The sequence below is a fragment of the Lagenorhynchus albirostris genome, chromosome 1 (genome assembly GCF_949774975.1).
Source record: "Lagenorhynchus albirostris chromosome 1, mLagAlb1.1, whole genome shotgun sequence".
NCBI classification, from domain to species: Eukaryota; Metazoa; Chordata; class Mammalia; order Artiodactyla; family Delphinidae; genus Lagenorhynchus; species Lagenorhynchus albirostris.
Genome location: NC_083095.1, coordinates 86,041,950 through 86,053,951, shown reverse-complemented (window position 1 = coordinate 86,053,951; position 12,002 = coordinate 86,041,950). Strand labels below are relative to the sequence as shown.

The window sequence follows — 12,002 nt, the reverse complement described above, 5'->3', positions numbered from 1 at the left end:
AACAGATGACATCTAAATGCTTTCTTATGCCAAGTCCTATGATTTTATGATAATCTGCCTTTCCTATCCCTGGTGACTTCAGAGCCGTAATGATTAGGGTTAAGACTGGGCTCCAATTTCTGGGTCAAAGCGATGAGTCCCTCTAACCAAATGATGTGGATGTTAGTCTTGCCACCATTCTGGGACCTCTGGCCCTTCTCCAGCCTGTGACAGAGATTCCTTTCCTTCCCTCTCGTAACCAATGAGTGCCTTAGACAATTAGTAAACAAGCCAGAATAAACCTTAGGAGACACTGGTTTTATCTCTCTGCACAGGCTTCCTGTCCAAATGCCATTTGATCTTTCCATTGAACTTCAAATCAGGCAACAGAAAAGGAATCATATTTATGAATTCCCCTCCTCTATGGGCTTCTGGGTTTCCACTAGGCTATTTTATACACTTAAGCTACATAAATATAAAAAGTGAGCCTCATACCAAAATTATACCTGGGCTTGCTGATATATAGATATAGATATGTAGTTTTGTTTAGTTTACACATACTTCCCAGATTATCTATCAAATGTTACACAGGGCTTCCCTGGTGGCGCAGTGGTTGAGAGTCCGCCTGCTGATGCAGGGGACACGGGTTCGTGCCCCGGTCCGTGAAGATCCCACATGCCGCGGAGCGGCTGGGCCCGTGAGCCATGGCCGCTGAGCCTGCGCGTCCGGAGCCCGTGCTCCGCAGGGGAGAGGCCACAACAGTGAGAGGCCCGCATATCGCAAAAAAAAAAAAAAACCCAAAATATGTTACACAAAATAGATAATGTTTCTTATGTACAGAACAGTCCTAAGTATGCTATGATCAAGAAGGATGGAAAGAGCCATCAGAATGCTCACACTTTCTGCTAATAGAAAGACCACTGTCTTCGATACCACAAATACTGTCACAACAGTGAACTGCTTTAGGAGTCCCATGCTTTTATTTGAGAGTCACTTCCTTTCCTGGCTCTTCTTGGAGGATCTCAGTGGAACAATACAAACACCAGTAACCAGATACCTCATACCTGCTTGAGTGCTGGGATAAAAGTCAAGGGCCACAAGATAAGCCTGGACCTGCCAGTGCCCTCATCCTCCAAAGGATGGAGAAGACTTGGTAGGGGCCAGGTAATACCCACACTGCCCCTTTCTGCTGAGCATTTACAGCAAACACACTGTGACTACAAAAGTGGGGTGCTCGGGCTTCCCTGGTGGCGCAGTGGTTGAGAGTCCGCCTGCCGATGCAGGGGACACGGGTTCGTGCCCTGGTCCAGGAAGATCCCACACGCCGCGGAGCAGCTGGGCCCGTGAGCCATGGCCGCTGAGCCTGCGCATCCGGAGCCTGTGCTCCACAACGGGAGAGGCCACAACAGTGAGAGGCCCGCGTACCGAAAAAAAAAAAAAAAAAGTGGGGTGCTCATATTATAATAGAAGGGACCCACTGAAACAACAAATCTCACAGTGGTCTAGGGTCTTGTTTACACATGTTCCCCTCAAAAGGGATGGATGGGGAATTATACTTCCATGGTTTAGAATTATCCAATCATCTTCAGAAGTTCAATCATCTTCAGAAGTCTGTATCAGCAGAAAATCAGTACAGGCAGACCTCGGAGATGTTACAGGTCCGCTTCCAGACCAACACAATAAAGCAAATAATTGCAACAAAGCCAGTCACATGCATTTTTTGGTTTCCAAGTGCAGACAAAAGTCATGTTTACACTATACTGCAGTCTACTAAGTGTGTAATAGCATTATGTCTAAAAAGCACTGAACATACCTTAATTTGAAAATTCTTTATGACTAAAAAATGCTAACCATCATCTGAGCCATCAGTGAGTCATAGTGGTGACGTCAAAGATCACTGACCGGGGATCATCATAAAAAATGTAATAATAATGAAAAAGTTATAAATATTACGAGAATTACCAAAATATGACACAGAGACACGAAGTGAATAAATGTTATGAAAAATGGCACGGATAGACTTGCTTGATGCAGGGTTGCCACAAACCTTCAATTTGTAAAAAATGCAGTATCCATTAAGGCAATAAAGCAAAGTGCAATAAAACGAGGTATGCCTATGCTGTCCTCCAAGTCACTCAGGCTTGATAACATTGTTTCTTTGGCATAATTAGGAAAAGTTTCACAAAAGACTAACATACTTAGCAGAAGACACACTTTGGCTTTTTATTCAAAGATGTATGCACTGATAGGCAATGGTTGTCTAGGGTTCTCCCCCAAATTTTTCCATTTTCAATGTTTTTTCCTAAAGACATATTCCTCTAGTATTCTCTTTCACATGTAAGAAAGAACATCTGAAAGGCCAAATAAATGATTTTTCTAATTTTAGAAAGGACCCTGGCAGCTACTAGGGTGAGGACTATTGTCTGTGGTCACAGACTTGAATCAGGCAAGGCTTGCTGGACATCATGGGGACTAAATGCATGACCTTTGACAGTGCTCCAACCAGGACAAGGCTGCTGCTTCACAGAAACAGAGAGAAGTCCTGTAGACCCACCTGGCCAGACCTGCTGCCTCAGAAACTTATGGGAGAGCTAATCAGCAGGAAGGGTGACCTACAGCACCAGCCAGTACAGGCTTGGCTCATCCTCTCAATCCTCAGCAGATGAACGGAATTCGCCTCTTACATACATTCCAGGCTGGCAGACTAACTGTCCAGCCCTTTACACTCAGCCTAGGAGCACAAGCCTAAGAATCAAAGAAGATACCAGTCTCTACGACTCATGGGCCCTTCTGCTGCATACAACACAAGGTCAAGTTTGAGGTGAGCCCATTCACCTACCACAGGAGCAGAACACTGCCTGAACTACCTCGTACCCATCTGAATCAGACGGAGGTCCAAGCCTAAATGGACACTAGTCAATTTCCGTGCCCTCAACAAGCAGTCTTTTCTTATCTCCTTTGCTCTTTCTGCAACTGATGCCTCTCACTACCACTTCCCAGATCAAAACATCATTAGTTTCTGACCAAACTACCATAAGTAAGAAATAGCCAGGGCCCAGATTCCATGTTAATTTCCCAATAACTATCCAATTATAAAGAGCTGGGGAGAGTGAAGGAAAAATGACATTACCACATCCTGAGATGCATGCTGGGGGTCCTCTGGGTTGACTGACCAGTAGCAGTAATCAAAGCCAAATGCCACAACCTTCTCCCGGGAGTCGCCAAAGCCACTGGGTCGACCGTCCACCTAAAATCAAACATAGGATCCAGTGTCTTCTCTACTATAATATCAGAATCTGGCCAGTAGCACTTGATTCCTCTCTGCTGTAGCTAGAGATACCTGGACTGATCATGAGAATCTTTATCATATCTACCTGAAAAAGAAAAAGTAACCTTTGTTTTCATCTTGTTAGGTACAATGAAGCCCCAGAGAATTAAATGCCTGTCTATCATACTATCACATATCAACCCACATACGAACCAGCCCTATGAGGCATAAGACAGCTTGGGAGAATAAGCCTTTCCTTCTCTGGGCCTCTTCTTCTTACTATCATTTCTTCTCTAAGTATTTCTGTAGAAGATACTGGTAGTACATGAGTAATTCAGTCCCTGGGCCTGACAGGCTCTATCAACCTAGGGCAAACACAGAGGTCTTTGGGGTATCCACCCCCAGTGAATGAGAAAGCATGTTGGACAGAAGAGTTAGGACCACTCCAACTGCCCAAGGTAGATGAGGGCAGAGCCAGAGCTTAGAACTGTACTGACCTCCAGGTACTGGGGAGAATGGCATTATTCATAGGAATGCCTATCTTACTATTTAAAATTTAGACTCTGGACAGGGAGAAACAATCCTTTGAACTAGGTACCATAAGCCACAATAGAATGAGGCTGCCAGAATGACTAAGAGATTCTTAGTGGATAACTGGCCTCAGTGAAGTAAGCAGTCAGCGAGGTGTGCAGGGGGCAGATTAGAGTTTGATCTTGGCCAGAATTTATTCTTAAGAACCAAAAATATGGGCTCTCAGAACAAAGCAGCTGAAGTGATTAGGCAACAGAGACATAAATAAGAGACAGCAGAGAATGAAAGGTCTTTTGTCCCCGGGGAGCTCCTGTTCAAAGTTTGGCAGGCTTCTCTTTCAGCAGAGAGCTACTGACAAAAGGAAACAGATCACATCAGAGGAGTAACACAAGAGTGGGCATGGCTGGGGGCCCTGGGATCCAGATAACCCTCGTCCTGCAAGTCAGCTTCCTCAGCTCTCAGGAATGCTCAGTACCACCTGCAAGCTGACCACAGCAATAGTCACATGGCCGGCTGCCCCGTCCCTCTCCACTGCTCAAGGGTCATTTGTTCTTTCGAAAGAATCCCTTCCACTTCCACTGGCCTGGGAAATGGAGGAATGGGATGGAGGAAATTAGCCCTAGGAAGGGGTGAAGGGGAGGGGAGGAAGTTGCCAGTATTTGTCCGATCGTGACTCAAAGATCAGTCAGATGTGTAAAAGAGAATTTGTAGCAAAACTCGGGCTAGTGACTGACTCTCTTCTGAGATCTAAAGTCTCTTACTTAGCCTTCACTACGGCCAAAAGAAGAGTCCTGCATTAGCAGATGGATACTAAAAGCCTGGTAATGCTTCTAGATGAAGTGATATCCAATAAGAGACTTGAGCCGAAGTCTAACTGGTGGTCGAGTGAGTTAAATATATGCATGGATTGTCCCCAGCATGATTCCAGTTGGCCACAGCCCCCATAACACTCTTAGTGTTTACTTTCAGAACAACTACTGACCAGTTTCCAAAACAGCTGTACCCCACTTGATAGAACTTGGGCTGCGGCAGCCACATCCCTGGAACTTCTTTCCTGCTGTATTTTTATATTTGCTTTGTGGTTGCTCAAAGCTCTTCCCACAATTCCCCATACATGCCCTTCCCTCTCCCAATCCCCCTCTCTAAACACATTCACATACCCACCTTCACCCACAGAAGCCCTGTAATAATACTAGCTCCTCAGTGGAAAGAAAAAGGAAAACAATTTCACGCTTACCTTTAAATTCCTGATTTTTGCCACTTTGCCATCAACTTCCACAATAATTCTTCCCCCTTCTTTGGTCTCCCTAGAAACAAAACATAACCCATATGAGAAGAAATATTGCTTAAGTTAATCAAGAAAAGAGGCACTTCCTTGGTGGCACAGTGGTTAAGAATCCACCTGCCAATGCAGGGGACACGGGTTTGAGCCCTGGTCTGGGAAGATCCCCCATGCCGCAGAGCAACTAAGCCCATGGGCCACAACTACTGAGCCCGTGGGCCACAACTACTGAAGCCCGTGCGCCTAGGGCCTGTGCTCCACAACGAGAGAAGCCACTGCAATGAGAAGCCTGTGCACCACGACGAAGAGTAGCCCCCGCTCGCCGCAACTAGAGAAAGCCCACACACAGCAACGAAGACCCAATGCAGCCATAAATAAATAAATAAATTTATTTATTTTTTAAAAAAAAGAAAGAAAAGAGCAGCTGAGAACAGCGCTATTGGGACAAAGTGTTTCCCTACTGCTGTCGCCATAACTGGGGTGTCCATCTCCATTAATGGCTACCAGCATCATATCAAGCAGTCCCCTAGTTGGCACACTTCCCTGGATTATTAGAATTTGGCTTGGGAACAGTGAAGAGTCACCGTTGTTGGGCACCCTCTATGTGCCAGGCACTGTATTAAGTAGAGTATGTACTATACTTCATCTTATGCAATCCTCTTAACACACCCTCCTGACATAGCTTCCTAACATATCTTCATTTTTTCAGAATGAAGACCAAGGCTGTGAGAAATTATGTAACTTGTCCAAGGTCACACAGCTAGCAGTGGAAGAGCTGAAATTTCAACCCAGATCTGTCTAACCACAAAGCCATATGACTTAGAAATCGGGCTTGGAAACCGTGGAGAATATCCTCTGCTCAGCACACAGCATGGCATCACTTCTCATTTTCTCTGATATTCTGAGCACAGAAAATAACAAAAAAGGTTTTGGAGTCCTCTCTGTTGAGACCTGAGAACATGCTTCCCAAATCCTTTCCTTATGTCTTCCTAAATCAGAATGAGAGCCAAGATCCTTAAGAATCTTCCTAAACTTGCAGTTCTGTAGTAACACTGCTAACAACTATCCAACCCCTAAATTCACTTTAAGGGGCTTAATCCATATGATCCATATACCTTAAGGCCAAAATGAATGGAATACACTCCATTCTAGATATGAAATCCTTTTTCACAACATAAAGAACTTTAGCTAAAGTGCTTAAGGTCAGAATGTTAATAGATGAGAGTTAACTCATGGGCACTTTTTCTGCTACAAAGAAAGTTATCAATTAAATTACTCCTGGCCTGAGACCTGAAAGTTGAGCAAATATATTCAGTCTCATTTTTATCTTTCCTCAGGGTTTCCAGGATGTGACCTTGAGGATTTGGGGGCTGGGGGTTGGCAAGGGCTGCACAGTGAGACAGGGGTCTTTACATTTAAGATTATTTTTTTAAACCTATCAGTGTGTTTGGGATAAAGCCCTGGATAAAAAATTTCCCTCTCCCAGGTGATGACATTTCTGTTACTTAAATTTCCTCAAGGCCCTGATGCTCTTTCTTTCACATTTCATACAAGACAGTACTTAAGGCAGCAGGGATAATCTTTGTCCCCCAGGATCATAAAATTACACCTCCTGCCCCCAGCCCTCAGCTCTCCTAAAGAAAATCTTTCATCTTTGGTGTTAAGATAATTTTTTTCCTCTCTGCATTTAAAAGTAGGTTTTATTCTCCCTCCACCCACTATAAAATACACAGGATATAGTAAATTTGCACAATAAAGAAAATAAGGGGGAAAATATGCAATAACATTTGCAAATCTATTTAATTTTTTAAAGTAAGCCCTTTTTTGAGGATTTATCTAGGACTTTTTAGCATAAAGCAGCCAAAAGAAAAAAGGGTCTTGAACTTGACCTCCTGACAGAAAGATATGGCACTAAAGGTGGGTGAGATGCTGCCCTTCCCCTGCCTGGACCACTGCCATTGGTAATCTAGTGGTTCCAAAATATTCTAAAACAAAATGAGGACAAATTAAAGTTGAGCAGAAGGGAAAGAAAGGGCACCAACCTCAACTGGGCAGCGGACTGCACAGAGCTCATAGGAAGTCTACTGATGTCTCTGGGTCCTGAATTCTACCAACAGGCATTCATTCGTTAGCGTTAAAGATTTTGCACAGGAATAAATCCTCAGTTACACGGTTACTCCTAGGACAGTGTTTCTCAAAGTGTGGTCCACAGGTTACCTTCATCAGAATTATGGGAGAAGGTGAGGCTAGTTAATTGGAACTCCTGTTAACAACTTGCATTATAACAAGCTTCCCAGGTGGACTGTATGTCTCCTATAATTTGAGAATCACTGCCCTAGAGGAGAAAATAACCAAGCCATTTCCACTGATCTATTCATTTGTAAAACTTAAAAAAAAAAAAAAGACAGCTAAGAAGAGGGAGGAATAAAAGCAGCTGTTAAAAATTATATAGCTAGCACTTTACTGGACACTTAAAATGAGCCAGGCTCTGTTCTAAGTATTTTTAATATACCCTTTCATTTGATCTTCACAAAAAAACCCATTAAAGTAGTTACACTATTTCACAGATTTAAAAAGAAGAGCACAGAAAGGGAATATAGTGCATGAAAAGTAACTTTTGCCAGAGCAGTGGCTAGTGTTCCAGAGCCTACAGTATTGGCAGAAGAAAACATGTTTTCTCAATGATGGGTGATTTGGGACAAACAAGGGGCAGCATCTTATAATGAGACATGGATTTTCTGATTATGGGAAACAACTGTGAGGTAGAAGGGAGGGCACCAAAGCCATTTCCCATATTATCATTTTACTGATGGTCTATTCTAGTCCTACTGAGCAAACAGGCATCTGAGAAAGAAGTCCAACTTTTCTGTTATCTCAGGAAGGAGCGGCTTGGTCTGGTGAAAGGAATCTCGGCTCTTACCTACTTTTAGATCTTAAACAAGACCATTTTCTCATCTGGAAAAATTAAGAATGGAAGCTTGACCTCTAAGATATCTTTCCAAGTACCACATAAGATCCAATGACTTTGTTAACTGAGTCTGTGCCTCCCAAATAGTTCCAATATGTGCCTTCAGGTCCCAAACCACATTCTGCCAGCTTTATCTCCTACTACTCATCTCCCTCCACACACCCTCTCCTCAAACAACTGAAACTTTTATGTTTCCTAACAGCCTAAGTCCTTCGCTCTCAAGTGTTCTCACGGAGTGCTCTTTACACCTTCTCCACCTGTCAGCAGACTCTAGCAGCTCTTTTAAAAGCGTTTGGGTTCAAGCACCAACCCTTCTGTGAAGCCTTCCCTGACTTTCCAAACCTATGAGTGGAAAATCAGTAAGAAGGGAAAGAAATTACACGGCCGGACCCTGGATGCCTCAACAGCTGAGAAGTGCAGGATCAGATTCACGCATGAGGAAATGGGCACTGACTACGTTGCGGGAAGGGGTTAAAACAACTTCCCCTTCTTGCCAGTTCTGCTGTCGAGCACCGAATGAAAGCACCATCTCTCTGAGCCTCCGTTTCCCTCTCATATCTTACAATCTGCTTTCCTCCACATCTTCACAGAGAAACCCATGTGCACACAGGCACGCACACAATTCTGCCCCATTCCTCACAGGTACTCCAGAGCCACCAAGGAGAGACAGGAGACCGCCCGATCCCTCTCCCCCTTTCCCAGCCCTTCTCGGTGTACCCAGGGAGAAAGGCCCACACCATGCATCAAGAAAGAGAAAAACAAGTACCGTATGCTAACACATATATATAGGGGAAAAAAAAAAGGTTCTGAAGAACCTAGGGGCAGGACAGGAATAAAGACAGACGTCGAGAATGGACTTGAGGACACGGGAAGGGGGAAGGGTAAGCTGGGATGAAGTGAGAGAGTGGCATGGACATATATACACGACCAAATGTAAAATAGATAGCTAGTGGGAAGCAGCCGCATAGCACAGGGAGATCAGCTCGGTGCTTTGTGACCACCTAGAGGGGTGGGATAGGGAGGTGCAAGAGGGAGGGGATATGGGGATATATGTATACATATAGCTGATTCACTTTGTTATAAAGCAGAAACTGACACACCATTGTAAAGCAATTATACTCCAAAAAGGATGTTAAAAAAAAAAAAAAGACTGGAGCCGCGGCCCCTCAAAACTCCTGCTGGCAGGACTCCAGGGACACAGGGTAGGCCACCCTGAGGCTATCCACTAACCGCTCCCCGCCAGGGCACTAATTGAAAACCCAACCCGAGCGAGGCTTTGTCCCGCCAGGCTTTTACAGTTTCCGGACGCTGGACCCTTGGGCCACTTTGTGTCTGATTTCTCCGCGCCAGAATCACTGGAGGGAGAGGCGAGGACCTCGCCCTCCTCTCAGCTCATTTGACGCCTCAGGCGCCCCCTCCCTCCCAAACTCACCTCTTGCTGAGGGGCCGGACTCTCACGGCCACCCGCACGTTGGCCATCCCTTGGGCCAAGGCTCAAGTCCCGCAGGTCGGCCCAGCTGCAGCATCCCCAACGCCAGCCCCAAGCCGAGCCCCGGCCCAGCCCAGCCCCGCCTGCCCCACGCGCCTCACGGGACAACCCCGCCCATATGCGGGCGGATGCCCGGCCGCGGCTGTGCCTGCCGAACCTCAGCCAATCCTGAGCTCGGTGGACTGGAAGACGCCCGGGCCGCCCCGCCTCGCTCCTCCCACGCGCCTCACGGGACGGCCCCGCCCACGAGGGCGCAGGCTGCCCGACCAGGGCGGTGCCTGCGGAACCTGGACCAATCCTGTCGGGGGCGGGAGGGCGCAGATCCTGGCTGGTTGGGGCCGGCTCCCGCCTACTGGGAACTAGCTTTCGTTCTCCCACCGTGTGACGGTGGTATAAAGTGGAGTAAATCCGTTAAATTTAAGTTAGTTTACAGACTACAAAGACAGTTTACAAAGTAATTTGCTAAATACTTTTATTCGCTGCGTTCGCCTGAGCTGCTAATTCAGTGGTTAAATTTTAGGAGCAGAAATGAAACGGGGAACACCGATGTTTTTGCAGTTCCCTGCAAAGGGCATCGCCTTTCTTTGAAGAGGCACGGGAGATGAAGGAGTTTAGAGTGCTCGCAGGCGAGCTTCTCTTGATCGTGCTGGAAGCTCATAGCCACCCTGACAGAGTTCGTGATTGTGGCGGGAAGACTATCGGACCGAACTGGTTCATTAATTAATCCAAGAAATAGCTACTTGGGGTGTGCTCAGAGCAGGGGGCCTGAAGAAATGGCTCGTGTGTTTACAACACACCCGACAGGAATCTGGGTTCATTGTGAGAAGGGGCACAAAGCTTGTAGCCTTCCTATGAGCAAATACCCAACACGTGTTCCCCTGCACCTCCACGTGGCTGCTGGGCAGGACCAGTGCGACAGGGCTCAGTATTGGAAGGAAAGCTACGGTATTTAGTGGGGGAGTTTGCCACCTAGAGCCTGTCAGGTCCACGCGTGGGTGGGCCATGAATAGTCTTACAGACATAAAGGCTTTGAACCTCTCTTTTAAAGGAAAAAAAAAAAATAGATTCCAACTATGTGCCATTCTGGAAAAGGCAAAACTATGGGTACAATAAAAAGATCAATGGTTGCCAGGATTTGGGGGGAGAGGAGAGATGAATACATAGAGTACAGAAGTTTTTATAAGCAGTGAAAATACTTTGTATGACATTATAATGATTTTATGTCACCATACTTTTGTCCAAACCTGTAGAACGTGCAACACTATTCATTTCATTAAAGTGAACCCTAAGATGAACTGGGCACTTTGGTGATTATGATGTGTCAGTGAAATTCATCCTTGGTTTAAAAAAAAAAAGAACACTCAGGGTAGACGTTTTTGGCAAAACTTTTGTTTCACTTTTATATATGTATACATATTATATATGTGTGTGTTTGTTGGATCGTGATGTAAAATGTACCTTTTAGATCAAAAAAGTTTGCAGGCCACTGTAGTTAATACTGGCAAATAAAAGCACAAATTAATCTAAAAAAAAAAAATAGCTACTCAGTACCTACCAAGAGTCAAGGGCTGTTCTAAGGCCCTGAGGATACAGTCCCAGCCTTCATGGGAATTAGAATCCACAGGGAAGGGAAGAGAGAATAAATACATGAATATATAATATGTCGAAATGTGCTAAATGCAATTTTTTGGAAAAAGAACGGTGAGGAGATTCAGTAATGATCTCTGTGTGTATGTAGGGGGAAAGGTGCTACTTTGTATAGGATCTTCAGGAAAGGCATCATTGATAAGGTGACATGACTAGGTTTGAATGAACTGTGGGGCGGGGAGTGACTTGCAGGTATTCATTTATGTATTTAACAAATATTTCCTAAGTAATCACCTATTATGACCAGGGACATAGTAGTGAAGAAAACAGGCAAACCTCTGACCTCATGCAGCTTGGTGAGAGAAACTTATAATAAGTAAGACAAATTAAGTAAACTGTATATCAGATTGGCTAAGGAGTGAAAAATAAAGCAGGAAAGGGGATGGGAAGTGAGTAAAGGGGAGTGTTGAAACTGTAGATAATATGCCCAGGGAAGACCTCCTTGAGAATGTGACACTTGAGAAAAATCTGAAGGTTGTAAAAGAGTCATGCTGTTATGTAAAAGGGCAATTTCAGACACAGGGAACAGGCCAATGTAAAGGCCCTGAACTTGGAGAAAGCCTGGAATGTTAGAGGAACAACAGGAAAGCCAGTGGAGGTAGCATGGAATGACAGGGGGGAAGAGTCATAGAGGTAGCATGGGACCGTGGTAAAGCCTTTGGATTTTATTCTAGGTGAGCTGGAAAGCCATTGGAAAGTGTTAAGGAGAAAAGTAAAATCATATGATGTGCATATTTTAAATGATTACTCTGGCCACTGTTTTGAGATTATTCTGAGGAGTGGGGAAGGATGGAAGCCCAAGAGGGATCAGTCAGGAGGCTATTTTAGTATCCCAGGG

The 12,002-nt window shown here is 45.0% G+C and overlaps 1 protein-coding gene and 1 non-coding gene across 2 annotated transcripts in view; one reads left to right on the top strand and one right to left on the bottom strand.

The window, feature by feature from the left end:
* Positions 1 to 9,583, bottom strand: part of STARD9 (StAR related lipid transfer domain containing 9) — a 130,092-nt gene extending 120,509 nt beyond the window's left edge. The window contains exons 1-3 of the mRNA XM_060148443.1: positions 9,461 to 9,583; positions 5,016 to 5,085; positions 3,110 to 3,226 (exon numbers count right to left, since the gene is read on the bottom strand). Coding sequence (XP_060004426.1) covers positions 3,110 to 3,226; positions 5,016 to 5,085; positions 9,461 to 9,507 — 234 coding nt within the window. The 5' untranslated portion in view covers positions 9,508 to 9,583. The remainder of the gene's footprint in view (positions 1 to 3,109; positions 3,227 to 5,015; positions 5,086 to 9,460) is intronic.
* Positions 9,584 to 10,259: 676 nt separating this feature from the next.
* Positions 10,260 to 10,389, top strand: LOC132506347 (small nucleolar RNA SNORA11). Its single transcript, XR_009535794.1, has one exon. It is a non-coding gene; the product is annotated as a small nucleolar RNA SNORA11 (small nucleolar RNA).
* The last annotated feature ends 1,613 nt before the right edge of the window (positions 10,390 to 12,002 follow it).